General features: G+C 41.6%; 2 protein-coding genes across 2 annotated transcripts; both read right to left on the bottom strand.

The window, feature by feature from the left end:
• Window positions 1–921: 921 nt before the first annotated feature.
• Window positions 922–2,696, bottom strand: LOC102722413 (cytochrome P450 78A5-like). Its single transcript, XM_040526245.1, has 2 exons — window positions 1,657–2,696; window positions 922–1,551 (listed from the first exon to the last, which is right to left on the bottom strand). The coding sequence occupies exons 1-2, from the start codon at window positions 2,605–2,607 to the stop codon at window positions 949–951; spliced, it is 1,554 nt and encodes a 517-aa protein (XP_040382179.1). The 5' UTR covers window positions 2,608–2,696; the 3' UTR covers window positions 922–948.
• A 9,656-nt stretch (window positions 2,697–12,352) lies between these two features.
• On the bottom strand, window positions 12,353–17,166 carry LOC102722137 (putative methylesterase 11, chloroplastic). Its single transcript, XM_006658715.3, has 5 exons — window positions 16,699–17,166; window positions 14,525–14,761; window positions 13,560–13,703; window positions 13,311–13,442; window positions 12,353–13,215 (listed from the first exon to the last, which is right to left on the bottom strand). The coding sequence occupies exons 1-5, from the start codon at window positions 17,044–17,046 to the stop codon at window positions 12,928–12,930; spliced, it is 1,149 nt and encodes a 382-aa protein (XP_006658778.2). The 5' UTR covers window positions 17,047–17,166; the 3' UTR covers window positions 12,353–12,927.
• Window positions 17,167–17,783: the final 617 nt, after the last annotated feature.

The following is a 17,783-nucleotide window of genomic DNA, read 5'->3' as shown; positions in this document are numbered from 1 at the left end:
CAAATCGTTGTTGGCCACATTGATCAAGGATGGGTCGACGATACGAAATAAGGCAGCAATAGGGCAAATTTTGATGCTGACATGAACCTGATGCTCTAAGCACTACAATTAGGCACACATGTTAGAGCGATGCAATGGCTCTAGATCCAGAGATTTAGCCTAATGCAGATCAGCATCAAAATGCTGTTACCAAGGACATCAACTTGATTTCTTACTTTCAGAGAAGAAAAGGATGTACCAACTTGACAAACATATTGATGATAAGGCATCATTAGCATGTGTTTAGACTTCGACAGGTCTCAAAACTTTGCTAATATACATGCACACTGATCTCTGAAGATAAGCTAAGCCAATATACCCATATGCTAATTTCACAGCAAACTGATGAAGCAATTTGGAAGTTGACTCAGTTCCCATGAACGGCATGGCATAACAGCATAAGACGCTGACAGAACTGGCGAGCAACAGAAGAATATTGCATGGCTAATACATGAGCGAGAGAGTTCAGAATAGGAGAGATGCTCAAAAGTACAATCCGTTAAGCATACCAGAAAAAGGTTCAAACAAACAGAAATTCATCAAATTAATTTAAACAAGCTCTCACAAAAGTTTCCATAAATCATAAACAAAATGCCTCGATCGATCGATTACTGAGAGACTGACAAAAATTGAAACTTTAGACTGACAAAGCAATTTTTTTTTTGGGAAAGACAAAATTGGCTACACCCCTAAGAGCTAATTAATCAAAGATGCTGAGATGCGGTTGCGATAGCAGTAGTAGTAGCTTTCTTCATTGGCTAGACGATCGAGTCTCCTATGGAGTTTGGATGCGAGGAGGACGATGGTGCAAATGCAATAATGGGATAGGTAATAATGCAGGCAGTGACACGAGCTCAATAGCTAGGGCACGTAGATGGCGGCGGCGGCGGCGGCGGGTAGGGCTAGGGCTTAGAGCCTAGCGGTGGCCTTGCACACGAGCGGCGCCGCCATCTCCAGCGACATGCTGAGGCGCTCGGACAGGTCGACGGCTGCGGCGGAGGAGGGGGACCACTGGAAGGCATGGAGGAGCTGGGCGAGCCAGAGGTGGGCGGTGGCGAGCGCCAGCATCCTGCCGGGGCAGGCGCGGCGGCCGGCGCCGAAGGGGGCGAGGCGGAGGTCGCTGCCGAGCACGCTGACGTCCTCCTCCGCGAAGCGCTCCGGGCGGAACACCTCCGGCTCGGGCCAGACGGCGGCGTCGTGGGCGATCGCCCACATGTTCACCATCGCCGTGGTGCCCGCGGGGACGTGGTGGCCGCCGACGCGCGCGTCGTGCACGGCGAGCCGCGCCCACGACAGGAGCGGGCCCGGCGGGTGCATGCGGAGCGTCTCCTTCACAATGCTCTGGATGTAAGGGAGGCTGGCCACGTCGTCGTCGGTCACGGCGCGGCCGCCGCCAACGACGGCGTCCAGCTCCGCCTGCGCCTTCGCCTGTATCTCCGGGTGCATCACCATCCTCGCCATCACCCACTCCATCAGGATCGCAACCGTGTCCGTCCCTCTAAAGATCATCTCCTGCACACAAGAAACCAATCCAAAAAAAATGAATCTTGTATTCTTCTCCATCAAAACGCCATGAAAATTTTCTTTTCAAGCTATACATGCAACGACGAAACTTACCCAAAGAACAGCGATCATGTCGGAGTCTGACATCTTCTCCTCTCCCTGGAGGTCTAACAGAACGTCGACGAAGTCGCCCAAGGCGCCATCGGCGACGTCTCCGGCGGATCGCTTTGCCTTGTGCTCCTGTATGATATTGCCGACGAACACCTCCACCTTCTGGACTAACCTGTTGCACCGGCGGCGGACGCCATGGAGGTCGAGCCACCTGAGCAATGGCAGGTGGTCGGCCCAGTTGAACTTCCCGAGGAGGTCGTACCCTTCGCTCACCATCTCCTCCAGCAGCGCGCCGTCCTGGGGAGAGAGGTCGCCGTGACGCTTGCCGAAGACGGTAGCCATGACGTGGTCGAGCGACGCGGCGTGCAGCACGCGGCGCAGGCGGACCTCGCCGTGGTGGGCCATGAGGGAGGCGACGTCGCGGAGCATGCGCGCGCCGATGGCGGCGCGCTGGGGCGCGGAGCCCGCCACGCGGCGCGGGCCGAAGAGGTAGGCGGCGGAGGCGCGCCGGAGCCCGCGCCAGTGCTCGTCCCCGGACGGCGCGAACCCCATGGCCCGGTGGAACAGCAGGTGCCGCGCCGCGTCCTTCACGGGGCGGTCGCCGAAGGCCGGGCTGGCGAGGATCTCCCTCGCCGTGTCCGGACGGCTCGCCACGACGAGGCGGGTGACCCCGACGGAGAAGGACATGAGCGCCGCCCCTCCCTCGACGGTGCGGGACATCCCGGCGAGCACGCGGTGCGCGACGGGACTGGAGAGCACGGTGACCACGCCCGGCTGGCCGGGCGGCGGGCGACGGCACCGCGAGAGCGCCCATGCAGGCCCACCCGGTGATAGCCAGAGGAGGAAAGCGCCGAGGACGATCACGGAGAGGAGCGGCGGGAACACGGAGGTGGCGGATGGAAAGAGGAGGAGGAGGAGCGAGCTCTCTTGGGCAGTCTCCATGGAGAGAATCATGGCAAGTTTTGGCAGTGTGGGCTTGAGGACTGAGGCGTTCTGTGAGGAAGAAGACGTGTAGAGCTAAGTTTTTGGGTGCTTAAATAGGCATCGTACAAAATGGGAATATTTATGGTTGAACTTTGGTATAAATTAAACATCCTCTACTTTTATAACACCGACATTATAGTCACTGACATGTGAGACTGTATAAGGATGGAATCCGCGTTTTAGTGACCGTAACGAGAAGAGGATCTCGGTCCATTGATCAGGCATCACTGTGAAATTAGTATATAAAAAAATTGATAATACGATGTTGGAAATTGTATAATCGAGTAAAAAATTATGAAAAGAACAACCTTTCAATTCCTTGAAATGTTCACAAATTCTTACAATCGTCCGTCACCTCCTCGACCGTCCTCTAACCCTACCGTTCACAAACTCTTCCACTCCCCCTCGAACTCTCATCTTTCCTACATCTAAACCATACCGATAATCAGACCTAATTCAGCCACCTTGCTACCATTGTCAGAATGAACAACTTGCTATAAGGAGGTTACGTAGGTGGAGGTGGAACGACGTATAATAGCTCGTCGTTCGATTTAGAGATTTAAAAGCGACAGTCCGAGTAAGGCGGTTAGAGCAGGTACAATAGCAGACTATAAGCCAGCTATAAACATATTTTAAAAGATAAGATGGGAGGAGAAGAGAGGTTGGCTACTAATTTATAGTCAGCTGCACACGGACTCTAAGATAAAATATGTGTATGACATGGGACCATGTATTGATGTTTTGCAGGTAACTATTGTATAAGTTGACTATTAGATTGATTATAGATAAATTAGAGCTAATAGTTGGCTATACTATTACTTGCTCTTAAGAGCTGGTACAATAGCGGGATATAAGCTAGCTATAAGTATATTTTAAAGAGATAAAAGAGGAGAGATGAGGAAGGTGGACTACTAATTTGTAGCCAGCTGTATATGGGCTCCAAGACAAAATATGTGTATGACATGTGGGACCATGTATTGATGTTTTATAGGTAACTATTGTATAAATTGGCTATTAGATTGACTATAGATGAATTGGAGCTAGTAGTTGGCTATACTATTGAACTTGCTCTAATCGATAGTTTTTAAATCAATAGTATTACCATTAAATGAATAGGAAAAATGGCGCGAAAGTGAGGCTTAGTCATGCAACTCAATCTCCGTCGTTATATATGTAGTTAATTTAACGACCTTAATTAAAAGTATTAACCGCTTTGAACATGCAACATGTACGATAACATTACGAAGAAACGGAAGTCATGCATTTCCTCACGTGGAAGCTAAACATGAAGTACCTTGTAAGACACGAAACCACTCGTATATATAGTTTGCACGTAAGGTAGAAATAAATGCATGAGCAATAATAAGAGAGGACGTTAAGTTCGTTATATATTGTTGGACTCATGTGTGACCCGATGTTCGAGAGGAGGTCAATTTAAATACATATTTTTGGACTCACGTGCGACCCGATGTTCGAGATGAGGTCAATTTAAATACATATTTTTAGACTCACCTGTCGGTAAGTATTCAAGATAAAAAAGTTCATTCGAACCATATAATTAGTTAACTAGATCTACACATTGGTCACGATCCGCGTTGTTTGAAAGGAATTCTCCACAAATTAATTAATAAGCGATGAAATATAAATTATTTTCTGTAAAATAAAGAAAATACAAAGAATATGTTCCTCTATTCACCATAAATATTTTCCAATTATTCAACGGTGTCAAATAATTGTGTCGAATTAAGAAAGTATGCAATTTACACATATATGTCCACGATAGGCAGTGCGGTATACCTGGCAGACTTGACAGTTCATTCTTTGGTGTACCTAGTAAGTTAAAACCATATAACCGGGCCTTTTTTTCAGGTACCTGCTTTAGTTTTTTTTTTCCTTTTTCTGAAACTGAATTTATTTTCCTTCCGTTACCACTGACCACCACAGGCTATGCTTAACTGTATCCAGCTTTAGCTGCAGAAAAGAAACAAAATACGCGCTACAAAACTAAAAACAGTAACGCCACTATATAATTGCAGCACAAAATGAGCAGCTAATTCATAGCTAGTAGCACAGGCTGCATGTAACATGCATCATGCATGCACCTTGGAAGCAAGAAAGCCTCATAAATCATAACAATACAAAGCTAAATTAAAGCTGGAGTAAAACGGAAGCTTAATTAGCTGGGGCAGTATTAACTCTGCAAAATGATGGCCAGATTGCATCGGTTTCTCCTAGTTCTCAGGGCTTAATTCAGTCTAGCCAGCTAGCCTCGCGGTTAACCGGTGGTAGCCAGCCAGCCACAGCCAGAGCCAGCTGCATGCAGATGTGCGTTACTTAGCCTTCATTTCGGTGGGTAACGATCGATCGATCGAGCGAGCAATCTCTCTCGTTCGAGGACGTAACGGCAGATCGATCGATGCATGCAGCGGCGGACAGATCGAGGAGATCGATCGAAGGAACAGCTCGCCGGCGAAGAGGGGAGGAATTAACGCATTGATATGGATGCTGCCATTTCCATCGAGCTAGCTAGCTAGCTGTGACTTTAATTAACAGCTTTGATTTGGTTTGGTTTGGTTTGATTTCCCTCTTGCAAGGAAATTTCAGATGCAAGATCATCAAGAGGGTCGCTAATTATTCGTTAATCTGCTATTGTTTACTCACGGCCACGAAGGGTCATTAATTAGCTTTTGCAGGGCAAGACACGCATAAAATCACATTGTTTGTTTTTGCCATTAGATCGTATATTAGAGCAAAGATAACAGTAGTTGGTTCAAGAAGATAGTTATTATTACGATTCTAATTCAGCCATTGATTGGCCATCCTTTCACCTCCCTGCTCCTAGCTAGCAACATATAACACATATTGATGATGTGCCTAAATGAGCATAACATTAATTTTTATGCATAACCGCGTTCTTTGTACGTCTGTAACATTAATTCTTGAGTACTAACTCCAATTTAGTTTATTTATATTTTTCATAGCATTCCTAAGTTTATTTGCATTGGAGCGATGGATGTCAACCGTCTTCCTTTCTAATTAGCTGACTCAACCAAAATCAAGCCTAAAATTGCATCACTCAATCTATTAATTAATTACTGGACTTCTTATAATTTTTTTAAAAAACTTGCAAGATGTATTCAAATTATCGTAAATATCAACCGCATCTATATTGAAGTGATGTACAAATTTATAGTGTCCATGTATATATACACTCAATCAAATATATTTTGGACCTAATGTTTTCTATTTTACCATAGAAAGTTTTGAAGCAATGCACAAGTTCTCATTATTATATATTTAATTTTGTACCTTAAAACATTACCTTGATATCAATTATATTTGTTTGTTTCTCGTGAGTTTTTTTTAATTCACCTCGGAGTATATACAGCACAGTGTTTTTTCTCTCTACATGAACTCTTATGTCCCCGTTTTTTCGCTTATACTTATATTCCAAAATATAAATTTTTAATCTTAAATTTAGAGTTAATTTTAGATTTTTTTCCATCGTAGTTTATTTTTCAGCCATGGCTTTTAAATCACTAAGAATACGTATATAAAAATTTTGTTTATAAATTACTTTTTATTTGTAAATATATAGTTCGATTTTTCCCATGAAAAAACCAAATTACTTGCCATGTTATCACAAATATCATGCGACACTCACCATTATAGCCGTTGGAGTCACAGTTAAGTCCTTTCCTTGTAGATAATTAATGTTTCTTTTCACTGCATTAAAAATTGGTAAATCGCCAAAAAAAAAAGGGATCCGGCCTAGCTGGAATAGGGTGCATTTAGATACGGGACCGTATTACCCTTTCTTTTAAAAACACGTATCCAAGATTTGAATTTTTAAAAACTTTTTTAATAAATAATTTTATTAATAAACTTTCTAGATAAATATTTTCACCATCTGAATATTCTAGCCACGTCCGGCGTAGCAACACAATGTTGATTGTTGAGTAGCTGGTATAGCAGCGTTTCATGCCGCGTCATCTAGCTTACCATGACAACCCTTTTTATCATGTCAAAAGGGATGGTATAACCCCAAAAAAAAAGTTTAAATGGTGAAAATATTGCCTCAGAGGTTTAGTACTAAAATTATTTATTAAAATGTTTAAGAATAAAAAACCCCAAAATTTTGAATTTGCTAACAAAATTATACTATCAAGAACTGGGGAATCAAATGCATAATTTCTCAAAAAGAAAAGTTTAAACACTGAACATTCTTCTAGCCTACTTTTATCTGCGTACACGAGATATTTTATTCAAACACAAGATGTGTTGTATCCTGGTCTGCGTCCTAGGGTGTGCAATCAAAATATTTACTCTCTCCCTTAAAAAAATATAAACATTTCTAAGTTATAGAGATTAAAGTTAATAAAAAAAATACAAGCATTTCTAAGTTATAGAGATTAAAGTTAATAAAAATACTTTTGTGCCCTTAATAAATATAGAATGATTGAAAGTGAGAGGGTGGACGAGGGTAAGATGAAAAAAAAAGTATGTAGTACTACTATAAATAAGAAGACATTTTACGACGTTTGCATTTCTAAAATAGCATGGATCTGATAGCTCATGGCGAAAGTTACCTCATTTCTAAAATAAGTATGTAGTACTACTATAAATGGCATGGATCTAAGAGTTAAAAGGTAATTGATTATATGAGCAATTATGTCTAACAAAATATGGAGGTATGGAAGGTACAACATAAGTGGATTTAAAGGTGCGGCAAGGTACCACGTCAGTAGTTTTGAAAAGTACCGTAAAATATCATTTACGTGGTGGGACAAAAATTACATTCTTTTCTATATGGTTTTCAATCTTCGGTCATTCTATTTACGCCGGTTTCCAAACTTTGGTCCAATTTAAGTGGTAAAGATCATACATATCTGGCGAACACATGCAGTCTTGGACCCCTTCCTCTAGGTCTTCGTCCTCTACCGCCCCTCCCTCTGGCCCAACCTCCTCTAGCGCCCCTACCTCCATCCACGCGTCTACCGTTGGTCCTCGATTCTCCACCTTCCACTCCTCGTAACAGATCGAATAACACATAAACCCCTACGTACGAACAGAACGTATCTAAGAACAAAACAATGAAAATTACCTTCTCATACATTTTCATATGTATGGAAGACATATTTGTCATTCTAACACTATAATATTTACATCAATGTCATCTATTACAATAATTTCTTTGTGTACATTGCCTCTTGGAGATTAACGACTCACGTTGCCTCACCTCTTTGTACTCACAAACATTGTAAAATCTCATAAAGAATATTAGAAATGTTTATACTACGAAACAATATTTAAAATATATATATTTTGGGACTAGCAATAACAAACGCTCGCTTTCCTCCCCACTAAAATAACTAGAAAAGTCTACTCTTTAGCTTCCCGAGGGCATCGGGACTTTTAACTTTTTGCCACTATTGACATGTTCAGTTTAATCTCTCTCACAAACTTTGTGAGAGGGAAGTGACAGATCTATTGCCACTGCTATAGACCTTGGCAAAAAGTTAAATATTTCCCAAGGAGATCTTATGACCACAAATTTACTATTTTTCATCATGCACGCTGACAAGTTACTTTTATGCTAAACCATAATGATTCTGAAACACAAAAAGGAAGAAACACAATCCCATCAATTTCTTCCCATGTCAAACATTTGTCAAGGCCTTCTATCATTATGGGGCTCAAATGCCAAGGAGTTGCTTCATTTCTCCTCCAAAAGCTATATTTTTCAGCCAGGAGATCGATGAGATGAGATATGGGATTCCATAGATCGATCGTCCATGCTCTACACAATATCGATATCATATTCAATTCGTATAGCTAGCTGCACTAGCAAATACAGTATAAATTCTCACACGTGTGGGAATGATCCAGCGACGCGTATAATCTAATCTTAGCTATAGCTAGGACAGCCTCGTTATGAGCTGTGGCTCGAATGCTAGCTCTGCCTCTGCTCGATAATGCTAGGATGCAACCTACCTAGCAGCTCTGAGTTGGCCTAATTAAATAACTAATATGACATATTTAGAAGCTTAACTGGAGATTTGTAGTATATTAAGTAGAAGTAATATCCTGCTATATGTATTATGAATTATAGTACTCCCTCCATCGCAAATATAGCTACTTAAAAAATAAGATTTGACACATTGTTTATCGAGATTTTTAGTACCAGAATGAGACCCATTCTAAATAGCCAGCGCCGGAGCCACCACCCGAACAGGTCGGGTGACCACTTAAACTTCGTCACCGGTATTTCGAATGTATTTATATCACAATACATGTAAAAATTATATATCACTATTTTGGTCGCTCCGGGCTACGAGATATCACGGGCTCCGTCATTATAATTAGCTATATTTTGGGTGGAAGAAGACAAGAAGTAGAGATTGTTCGTATGGTTTTAGTACTTTATTGAGCAACTAAAAGTGAGCTTTTCAATCTTTCTCAACTGAATTTTTTTTACTACCCTTGATATTTTTTAATATAAAAATTTAGTACCTTTAGATACTATGTATGTTAACTGTTGAGTTATTAAAATTTCATACTAAAAATTTGCTACCTCAACATTTCCTCAAGTGCCGTAAAAAATCCTTAGCTTGTTGATGGAAGACCACCGAATACTGAGGAAAGAAAAACGACTCTAATGTCTAACTTTAAGGACTATTTTCTTAATTATGGTACTCACACCACATAATTGACACAAGAACTTAGATCACAGAGAGGAAAGAGACATCGAAAAATTCAGAGTTGAAACTGTGAATTAAACCACGAGCATGCTAAAACTAGGGAGTTTCAGAATTGAAATTGTAAATTAAAGTACACATCTAGTAAAAACTAATATGTTTGAGAAGTGTGGAAGGTATAAGCAGTCAAGAGGTAAAACAGTGAAGTTTTCCTCACCAAGGTTCTGAAACAAAGCTGTATTTGCACACCAGATTGGCAGATGATCCATCAGATTAAACCCCTGCTACTTACTGCTCGAGCTCTGCCCATTGCCAGTGTGCTTAACTGCTTATCAATTTAATTTGAATAGCCTATGTAATAAGCATAGACCTCCAAAAGATACAGAAACTAAGCCCTGCATGGCCAGATGGACAAGAAATGGAAGCATAGCTCAATGATCGTAGATTCATGGCATATGGCCAAACGTAGTCAGAAACTCAAAATACTGCACTATTCCCTCTGGTCACACTTGTTTTGGAGACACTTTCACTAAAAGGATTAGAGCCCCTTTCCAGTGCTCTGTATTGGCAGTAGAATGTAATCAACGCTGTTAATCAATTTTTATCAAATAGTTGTGATTAACCGTACATCAATTGTTTGATGGTAACAACAGATGGCAAAATTTTAGACAACAGACATATTTCTTCGGGCTTTTTTTTTTCTAGCAGTTAATTTCTCCACTTCAATCTGCATCTGAAGGATTAATATCTCTAAAACATTTTGACTGGATACATGAAAACCATATGACAAGCGAATCAAACGCTCTTCTCTTCTGTAACCGGGGCCAAAAGTTTCGATCCTGTTGCCAGTCACCATTCTTCCAGAGGCACTTGCAGGTCGCCAAACCAGGCACCAATCCAGCTTTTTGAGCATACCCAGGTTCTCTGTCAGAGGAGATCATCACCGGTGGTGGCAGAGGAGATCATCCCCGGCGGCAATGGCGACAGCGGCGGCGATGATGGGTGGGAGCCACCCGTCAATTCCAGTAGATAGATACTCTGCCTGTCTTTCTGTCAGCAGAGTTCCCCGCCATGGCATACTGTCTGCCATGGAAAGATGCTGCGGATGCTGCCAAATGTTGGGAGCTTCCAGCCAGAGAGAGTCCATTACATCCAGCTGTACATGTACATCTACATGAACACACAATAAAATTAAGGGGGTGTTTGGACTTTTTTTTAAAGTCTCTGTCACATCGAATGTTTGGACACTAGTTAAAGTATTAAATATATATTATTAATAAAACCCACCCCATACTTTAGACTATTTCGCGAGACGAATCTATTGAGCCTAATTAGTCCATGATTAATGAATGTGGTGCTACAGTAAATATTTGCTAATCATGAATTAATTAGGCTTAAAAAATTTATCTAATGAAATAGCCTTTATTTATGCTTAATTTTGTTATCAGTCTATATTTAATACTCATAATTAACATCCAAATATCCGAATAAGTCCTGGATCCAAACAGCCACTAACTACTCCCGCCGTCCCTTAAAGAGTATATCTTTTCACTGTTTATACTCAATGTTTGATTATCTGTTTTATTTAAAAACGTTTTATGATTATTATTTTCATTGTTATGAGATGATAAAACATGGATAATTGACTATTTTTAAAAAAATCACAAAATTTTCAAATAATATGAACGGTCAAACATGGAACACGGAAAACTACAAATTAAGTTAATTTGGGCTAAATATAGTACATGCTAATACAGAAGGCTCCAGCCAGATATGACACCGGACAAAATAAAACTTTATACGGATTATTAGTATTCTCGTTTGCTACCAGTTGATTTTGCTAACCGTTGGATGGAGCTTTAAGATCCGTGTGCTAGAAGCTTTTACGCGCCGTTGGGCCCGTTCGCTCGAAGCCCGTCTGCGCTGGCCCATTTTGGCCCATCCGCTCGGAGCCTGTCCACGCTGGCCCATGTTTTGATGCTTTGTCTGCGCTGCCCCATTTAGGGAAAAGTCTATTTCGCGCGCGGTCGCGCGGTGCGAGCGCGCGCGAACACGTCGGCCCAGAGATGGATGGAGGCGGCCCATTAGTGGAGTCGGAGAGAGACTCGACGGAGAGCGTTTTCTCCGGAAGCTTCACGTTGCCTTTTTTTTTTAACAGTCGCACCTGGTGTTTTTCTCTTTTTTCTCTCCGACGAGTTCGAGATTCCCTTCGCGATTTTGATTTCTCGATCTATCCTCTTGGCTGCGAAAACGAATTTGCAGCTGGTTCAACGTCCACTCGGACATTGCGGTGAGTTTTAATGCAATTTCTATATCGACTTTTCCTAGCTATTCTGATTTCTCAAGCTTCAAGTTGATATGTATTTATATACGTAAACTTTATACACATAAACTTTATACATGTAAACTTTACACACATAAATTTTATGCATATGCACACATACATATAAAAATTACATATACACAAAAATAATAGATATAAATTTAATATATAAAAATTTTTATACATATAAATTTATACATGTAAACTTTATACACATAAAGTAAAAAAAATTTACACATTGATGGGCTATGTTTGATTCTAGAGTGGGCTGAGTGGCTTCTGAAATAAACATAAAACATTCATGGGTCGTAGTAGGCTGGTCTTCACATGCTCTGCTCAAAACGTGTTCGCCCGCATTCGCGTATTAGCCATCCCCCTATTTGGCCCGTTTTGATTGAAGCCTGTCTCCATCGAGGCTTTGTCTGTGCGGTTCATTTCCATGGTTATACCACCCATGGAACACAAAGAAAAACTTCTAAAAATGTTCATGTCATCCTGATGGATACTACCTCCGTTTCATAATATAAGATATTTGACTTTTTTATTGCAACATTTGACTATTCGTATTATTTAAAAATTTAGTACAAATATAAAAAAAAGATAAGTCATACTTAAAATTTTTTTGATAATAAAGTAAGTCACAAGAAAAAAAATGATATTTTCATAATTTTTGAATAAGATAAATGGTCAAATATTACATGAAAAAAATTAAACATCTTACATTATGAAACGGAGGGAGCAGTAATCTTTTACTAAACATGCAAAATGAAGGTACCAAGGAGGACCTCGGTATCAAACCACCAAGGTGAAAAGGTCACCCGAGTTAGGTTTAAGTAGATCCAAACTCTTGGGTGATGAAATGTATACTCCAACCTAACTGAATTTGGTATAGAACATGATTAGTCAGATCGGATACTTATGGTATAGCAGCACTGTATGTGTACATAAACTGTACATCAATTGTTTGATGTTAACAGCAGATGGCATAAGTTCAGACAACAGACGAATTTCTTCATCTTTTTTTCTAGCAATTAATTTCTCCACTTTCAATCTGCACCTGAAGGACATCATCGAGACCAGAGTAAAATTTCAGAGTTCCTACGCTGCTGCTATGCTGTGACAGCATCTTTCATAGTCGGCCTCCCCAATCACAACATTTTGGCTCAAGAATCACACAGTTTCTGGGACATATACATACAGAAGCCACTGGAGAATCATGGCAATAATCTGCCAGCCACCAGGCTGAAAAACCTAAAGGAAAGCCAGCTCTCATGATGTTTGGGCTGGTGGCATGGTTGCTATCTCTACCAGAGTCTTGTGCAGTGCCTGTGGCTTCGAGAAGAACGGCGCATGATCTGAGCCTTTCAACCGCAGAATCTTCTCAGGAGGGTTGGAATCACACATGCCCTGCTGAAGATGAAGTGGTATGGCATTGTCATCTGTGGTTTCGACGTAAAATCTGCGCACCGATCCATACTTCTCTTCTGTTAGGACCAGTTTCTCCAATACAGGAGCAAAGGGGATAGGTCTCATGGACACTGAAGCCAAAGATACATCCTTCAAGAATCAAGAACAGAAGGATGTACTGTCAGAACCCAATTCTGAAAACTAGGATTTGGTGATATGATTAAATATGGTTGAATGAAACCTACCTTGGTGGGGCTTTGGTTGAATAGCAAATCTCTTAGTAAAGACTTGTCGATGTTGATAGCAGTGGGAGGCTGGTCCTTGCCATTGGAATATACAAACTCCTGTGCCCTTTGGAGAGTGCCATTCGTATCCATCTGTGTTGCATGGGTGGAATGAACAGGTATCAGTGTGTTGTTATTGAAAGATATTAAAGATTCTGGCTTTGATACTTTTATCTTCAAAATTCTGTTGATGGTGTGATAGAAACCAACCTGTTGTTGAAACATATCAAGAGCACTATGCCCATTTTTCAGCATTGCTGCACAAAGGAAAACAGCCTTCGCAACTTTCGATGGAAACATCTCCATTGCGTAGGATATACAAGCACCACCAAAATCGTGTCCTACCAAAATCACCTGTATAATAACAAAAGCATCAAAATGCATATTATTACAGGGACTCTGATGTTTATTGAACTCTACATTACAAATCTCTTTGAAGACTAATCATATGCTGCTTATATCAGCATTGTGCCACCAAATATATTTCAAACAATTCCAAGTAAATATGAGGCTGATGCACACAATAGCACGAGGAATATTCTCAGCCATTAGGAATGATAAATGTCCATTCAAATTTGAGAAAGATGTTAAAGTTATAGTGAGGCAGTAGCCAGCTTCAAATGACTAACATTGGACCTTACTATGCTAAAGCTCTGAAGCATGACCATAAAACTAATTACATCAGTGTCAGAAAACATCTCCTGTTATAAATTATGATTCACAGAGAGTAGTATATACTATTACAGCCTGAAGGATGCTACAGAGACCTGTAGAAACACCCAAGGCCTTGGAAGTAGCTTGTTCAAACGTTGGTATATACATTATGAACTTCTGAAGAAATTAATATTTACCATTATGTTTAAAGTTCAAGAATACAAGAAATAAGCAACCATTTCAGTAGGGTTCTGAAGTTGTAGTGCATAACCCCACTTTGCATAATAAAAAAAATACTAATTATGACCCCACTTTGCATAATAAACTATCGAAGTTGTAGTGCAGTGTCAGAAATTTAAGATGCAAGGATTATTCACAACAGATAATGCAAAGTGGTAAGGGGGTAAACAGCTACTCCTACAAGATAGCAGCCTACTAAAATACTCCAACATGGAAGTTCTGAAGTTCACTTATTTCAATTGTGAAAACTCATCGTAATCAATACATGGAAGAGAGCAAACCTTTTCGGTGTCACCTAGGCTTTTAAGGTAAGATGTAAGTGGCTCAGCATACTGCGTAAGACTGCCAATCTTGTTTGTATCATATGAATGAATCCCAGAACCTGTTAAGTCAATAGCATTCACTCTGAACCCACTATCCTCAAGAAGTGCTATAGTCTTGTACCAACACCAAGCACCAAAACCACCTCCATGAACAAGAACTATTATGTTGGTTTCGAGATCTTTAGTGTTCAAATCCTGTTTCAGAAGCATTACTTTGATTAGTAACTTAGTATGGTAGTGGCTATATGGACACAACAACAAAAGTTAAATAAGTATTATGCAACAAGACAAACACAATTGAGGCATCAATATTACTCAAGCAGCAAGTGAGATTAAAAAGAAAAATATGGAGTTATGATAACAAAATTTAAATATACTTACTAACTCCATGAATAGTAGAATTATCTTAACACTAAAGTTCAAGACCTGACAAAACTCATGATAAGCACAGTGTAATTCTGGATTAGGTCACAGCCGCAAGTTTGATTCTTTTTTAATTATTTTTGCTCACAAGTATTAAAAACAATGAGATCAAGCAGCAGTCAAATATGGTGCTAATTCGTTGTTTGTACCATCATATGCCTTTATCAACTGACCAATGACACTGAAAATTTCAAACAAAACCTTTCCAGTCAACCGTGCTTTCTTAGCTGGATGGTATCTTCTTACTAGTCATACTACCAGTTGCTAGTCAAGATTGGCTTTGGAATTTAATTTTGTTATTATTCACTAATGCAGGTACATAACCCCTCCCTCTAAGTTAACTTACCATCCTTGTTTCCACGCGCACGCTTCCCGAACTGCTAAACGGTGTATTTTTTGCAAAAATTTTCTATAGAAAAGTTGTTTCAAAAAATCATATTAATCTATTTTATATTTTTTAATAATTAATAATTAATTAATCATGTACTAATCTAGTACTACGTTTTTCGCGCCGGGATAAATTAACTTATCTCCACTCAACCGAACACGGGCCATAGCTTGGTTTGGTACACCGGCTGCCATTTCCAGTAAATGACAAAGCTAACCCTGGTAACAACAGAGCTGAACAACACAAATGCATGGGGGCTGAAAACAACTTGAAGTAAACAAATTCAGGATCCCCAGACCATTGCACAGGTTGGGTGCTATGCTCACCCTTTGTCCACACTGTAGAAAAAACAAGCATAAATGACAAGAATATTTCCCTAGGAGCAATAAACAACCAGTTTCAACTTCAATCCATCCATGAAAGAGCTTCTCAAACAGACCCAGATATGCATCTCCCACATGACTGAAACATCCAACTTGCTCTAATCTTTTACCAAATCAATGCCCGGTCGTTATCAGAGACCTGTTCACATGACTAATGATGATTCACCAGGCCCCAGAGCTACTTAAAACACCTTTCGTCTAGATAGAAAATTATGATTTTACTTGTCTTGATCCACATGCACACTACGTTACACAAACACAAGAATTAGGCGATTGATTCTATAGATGGAACAGCAGGTCAGCACCAACCAGAGGATAGAACTGAAACTCTAGTCAAATAAAAGTAACTATCTGAATCATTTCACAATCTTGATCGAACGAATCATTTCACCGAAGTTGCAAGCTTTGACAACCCCAGCCCATGGCGCGTGGGGCCCATGTGTTGTGGCCCCACTTGACAGTGTCGCGAATGAATGAAAGATTGCTACTGTATTTCAGAGGACACCGAAGCGTAACTGCTTCTTGGCAGTTGGTACTCCGAATCGCCAATCGCCATGGACGCTGGACAGATCGAAGGACGCGACAGATTGGATTCACGTAGACGAGAACCGAATTGGAGGAATTCGTCGAGGAAGAAGCACACAATGAAACCGTTCGAAGCTTCGAGTTAGCTGGCCATGTCAGTACAACAGCAAACCGGAGAGAGGGTGAAGCGGGGAGGAGCAACCCAAAGGTCGCGCCTTTGTGCGACTTAGAACACGCAAACCACGAGAAAGAAGCAAAGATTTCCACCACGAAGCTCCCGTACGCCCGACGACGAGATTGTGGGGGGGAGAAGACGAGAGGTCAAAAGAGTACGGCGCCGAAAATTCTACGCAATGCGAGCTGGCCGGCGACGCAACCGAGGAGGAGGAGGAGGAGGGGGTGGGGGGTGATACCTTGGCGAGAAGCTGCTGCGGGTGGAGCTCGGGGTCGGCGAGCGAGCGCGGCCGCGTGCTGGAGCTCCTCGGCAGCGGCGGGCCCTGCCCCTGCTGCCGCTTCGCCGCGTACCGCACCGACGCCGACCGCTCGAACGCGCCGCCGCCGCCGAACGAGCTCCTCTGCCCCAAAACGAGCGCCGCGGCGGCCGCCAGCGCCTCCTCGTCGATGGTCACGGCCTTGGCGCCGCCGCCGCCGCCGCCACCCCGGCCACGGGACGACGCGGACGACCGCCGCTTCGCCACCAACGGCGGCGGCGGCGAGGCCGACGGGGCCGAGTCGGAGAGGCATGACAGCAGCGAACCCATCCAATCCAATCGCCCCCAGGCCTCGCGCTTCTGCTCACCGGAGATGGCGCCGGAGAAGGGGAAAGAAGCGGTGGCGCGGCAGAAAATGGCAGGAAAAGCATACGAAAATTTATACCTCTGGTACTAGCGCCACATTTGCAGAAAAGCCCTCACCTTTTCACAAAATTACACTTCCATTTCCTCGCGGTTGGTGTTGACCGTTGACAAAAATTCTTCCTTCCTGCGAAAACGTGGCACGTTGGTTGAGAAGAAGATCATCCAAAAGCAGCATTTTAAAAGAAAGCAAGATGGAGATAAATCCTTTTTATTTAGGGATGGATGAAAGCTTCACCTGATTTTATCAGATTTTCAGAAACATCACATGAAATAAAACATAAATGTGCTGGTTTTATTTTTTCTGAAGACGAAATGGTCAGCAAAAAACGATCCTCCATGCCGAGTACATAATGTTTTTCTCGATGGGTGATGGAATCTGACTGCGAAACCATCAGCAAATGCTGCACAGTGACGACGAAGAGCAGTGTCAGGAGGAAGTACCGGAGCACTGTTGCCACTGTAGTACAGTGCCTGCAAATAATACTTGTATTTAGTTATTATACTAGGAAAAAAAAAGATGCTTGCTCTGTTCTGGTACCATCTCTTTGTTTCAGGTTCATAAGTTAAATTTAAATTTTTGACTTTAAATTTAAATTTTTGACTTTAAATTTGATGTCTTCTAAACGAAGTTTTTTTAGGAC

The sequence above is a fragment of the Oryza brachyantha genome, chromosome 7 (genome assembly GCF_000231095.2).
Source record: "Oryza brachyantha chromosome 7, ObraRS2, whole genome shotgun sequence".
Classification (NCBI taxonomy): domain Eukaryota; kingdom Viridiplantae; phylum Streptophyta; class Magnoliopsida; order Poales; family Poaceae; genus Oryza; species Oryza brachyantha.
Note: the sequence above shows the minus strand (reverse complement) of the source record. Positions and strands in the feature narration are given on the sequence as shown.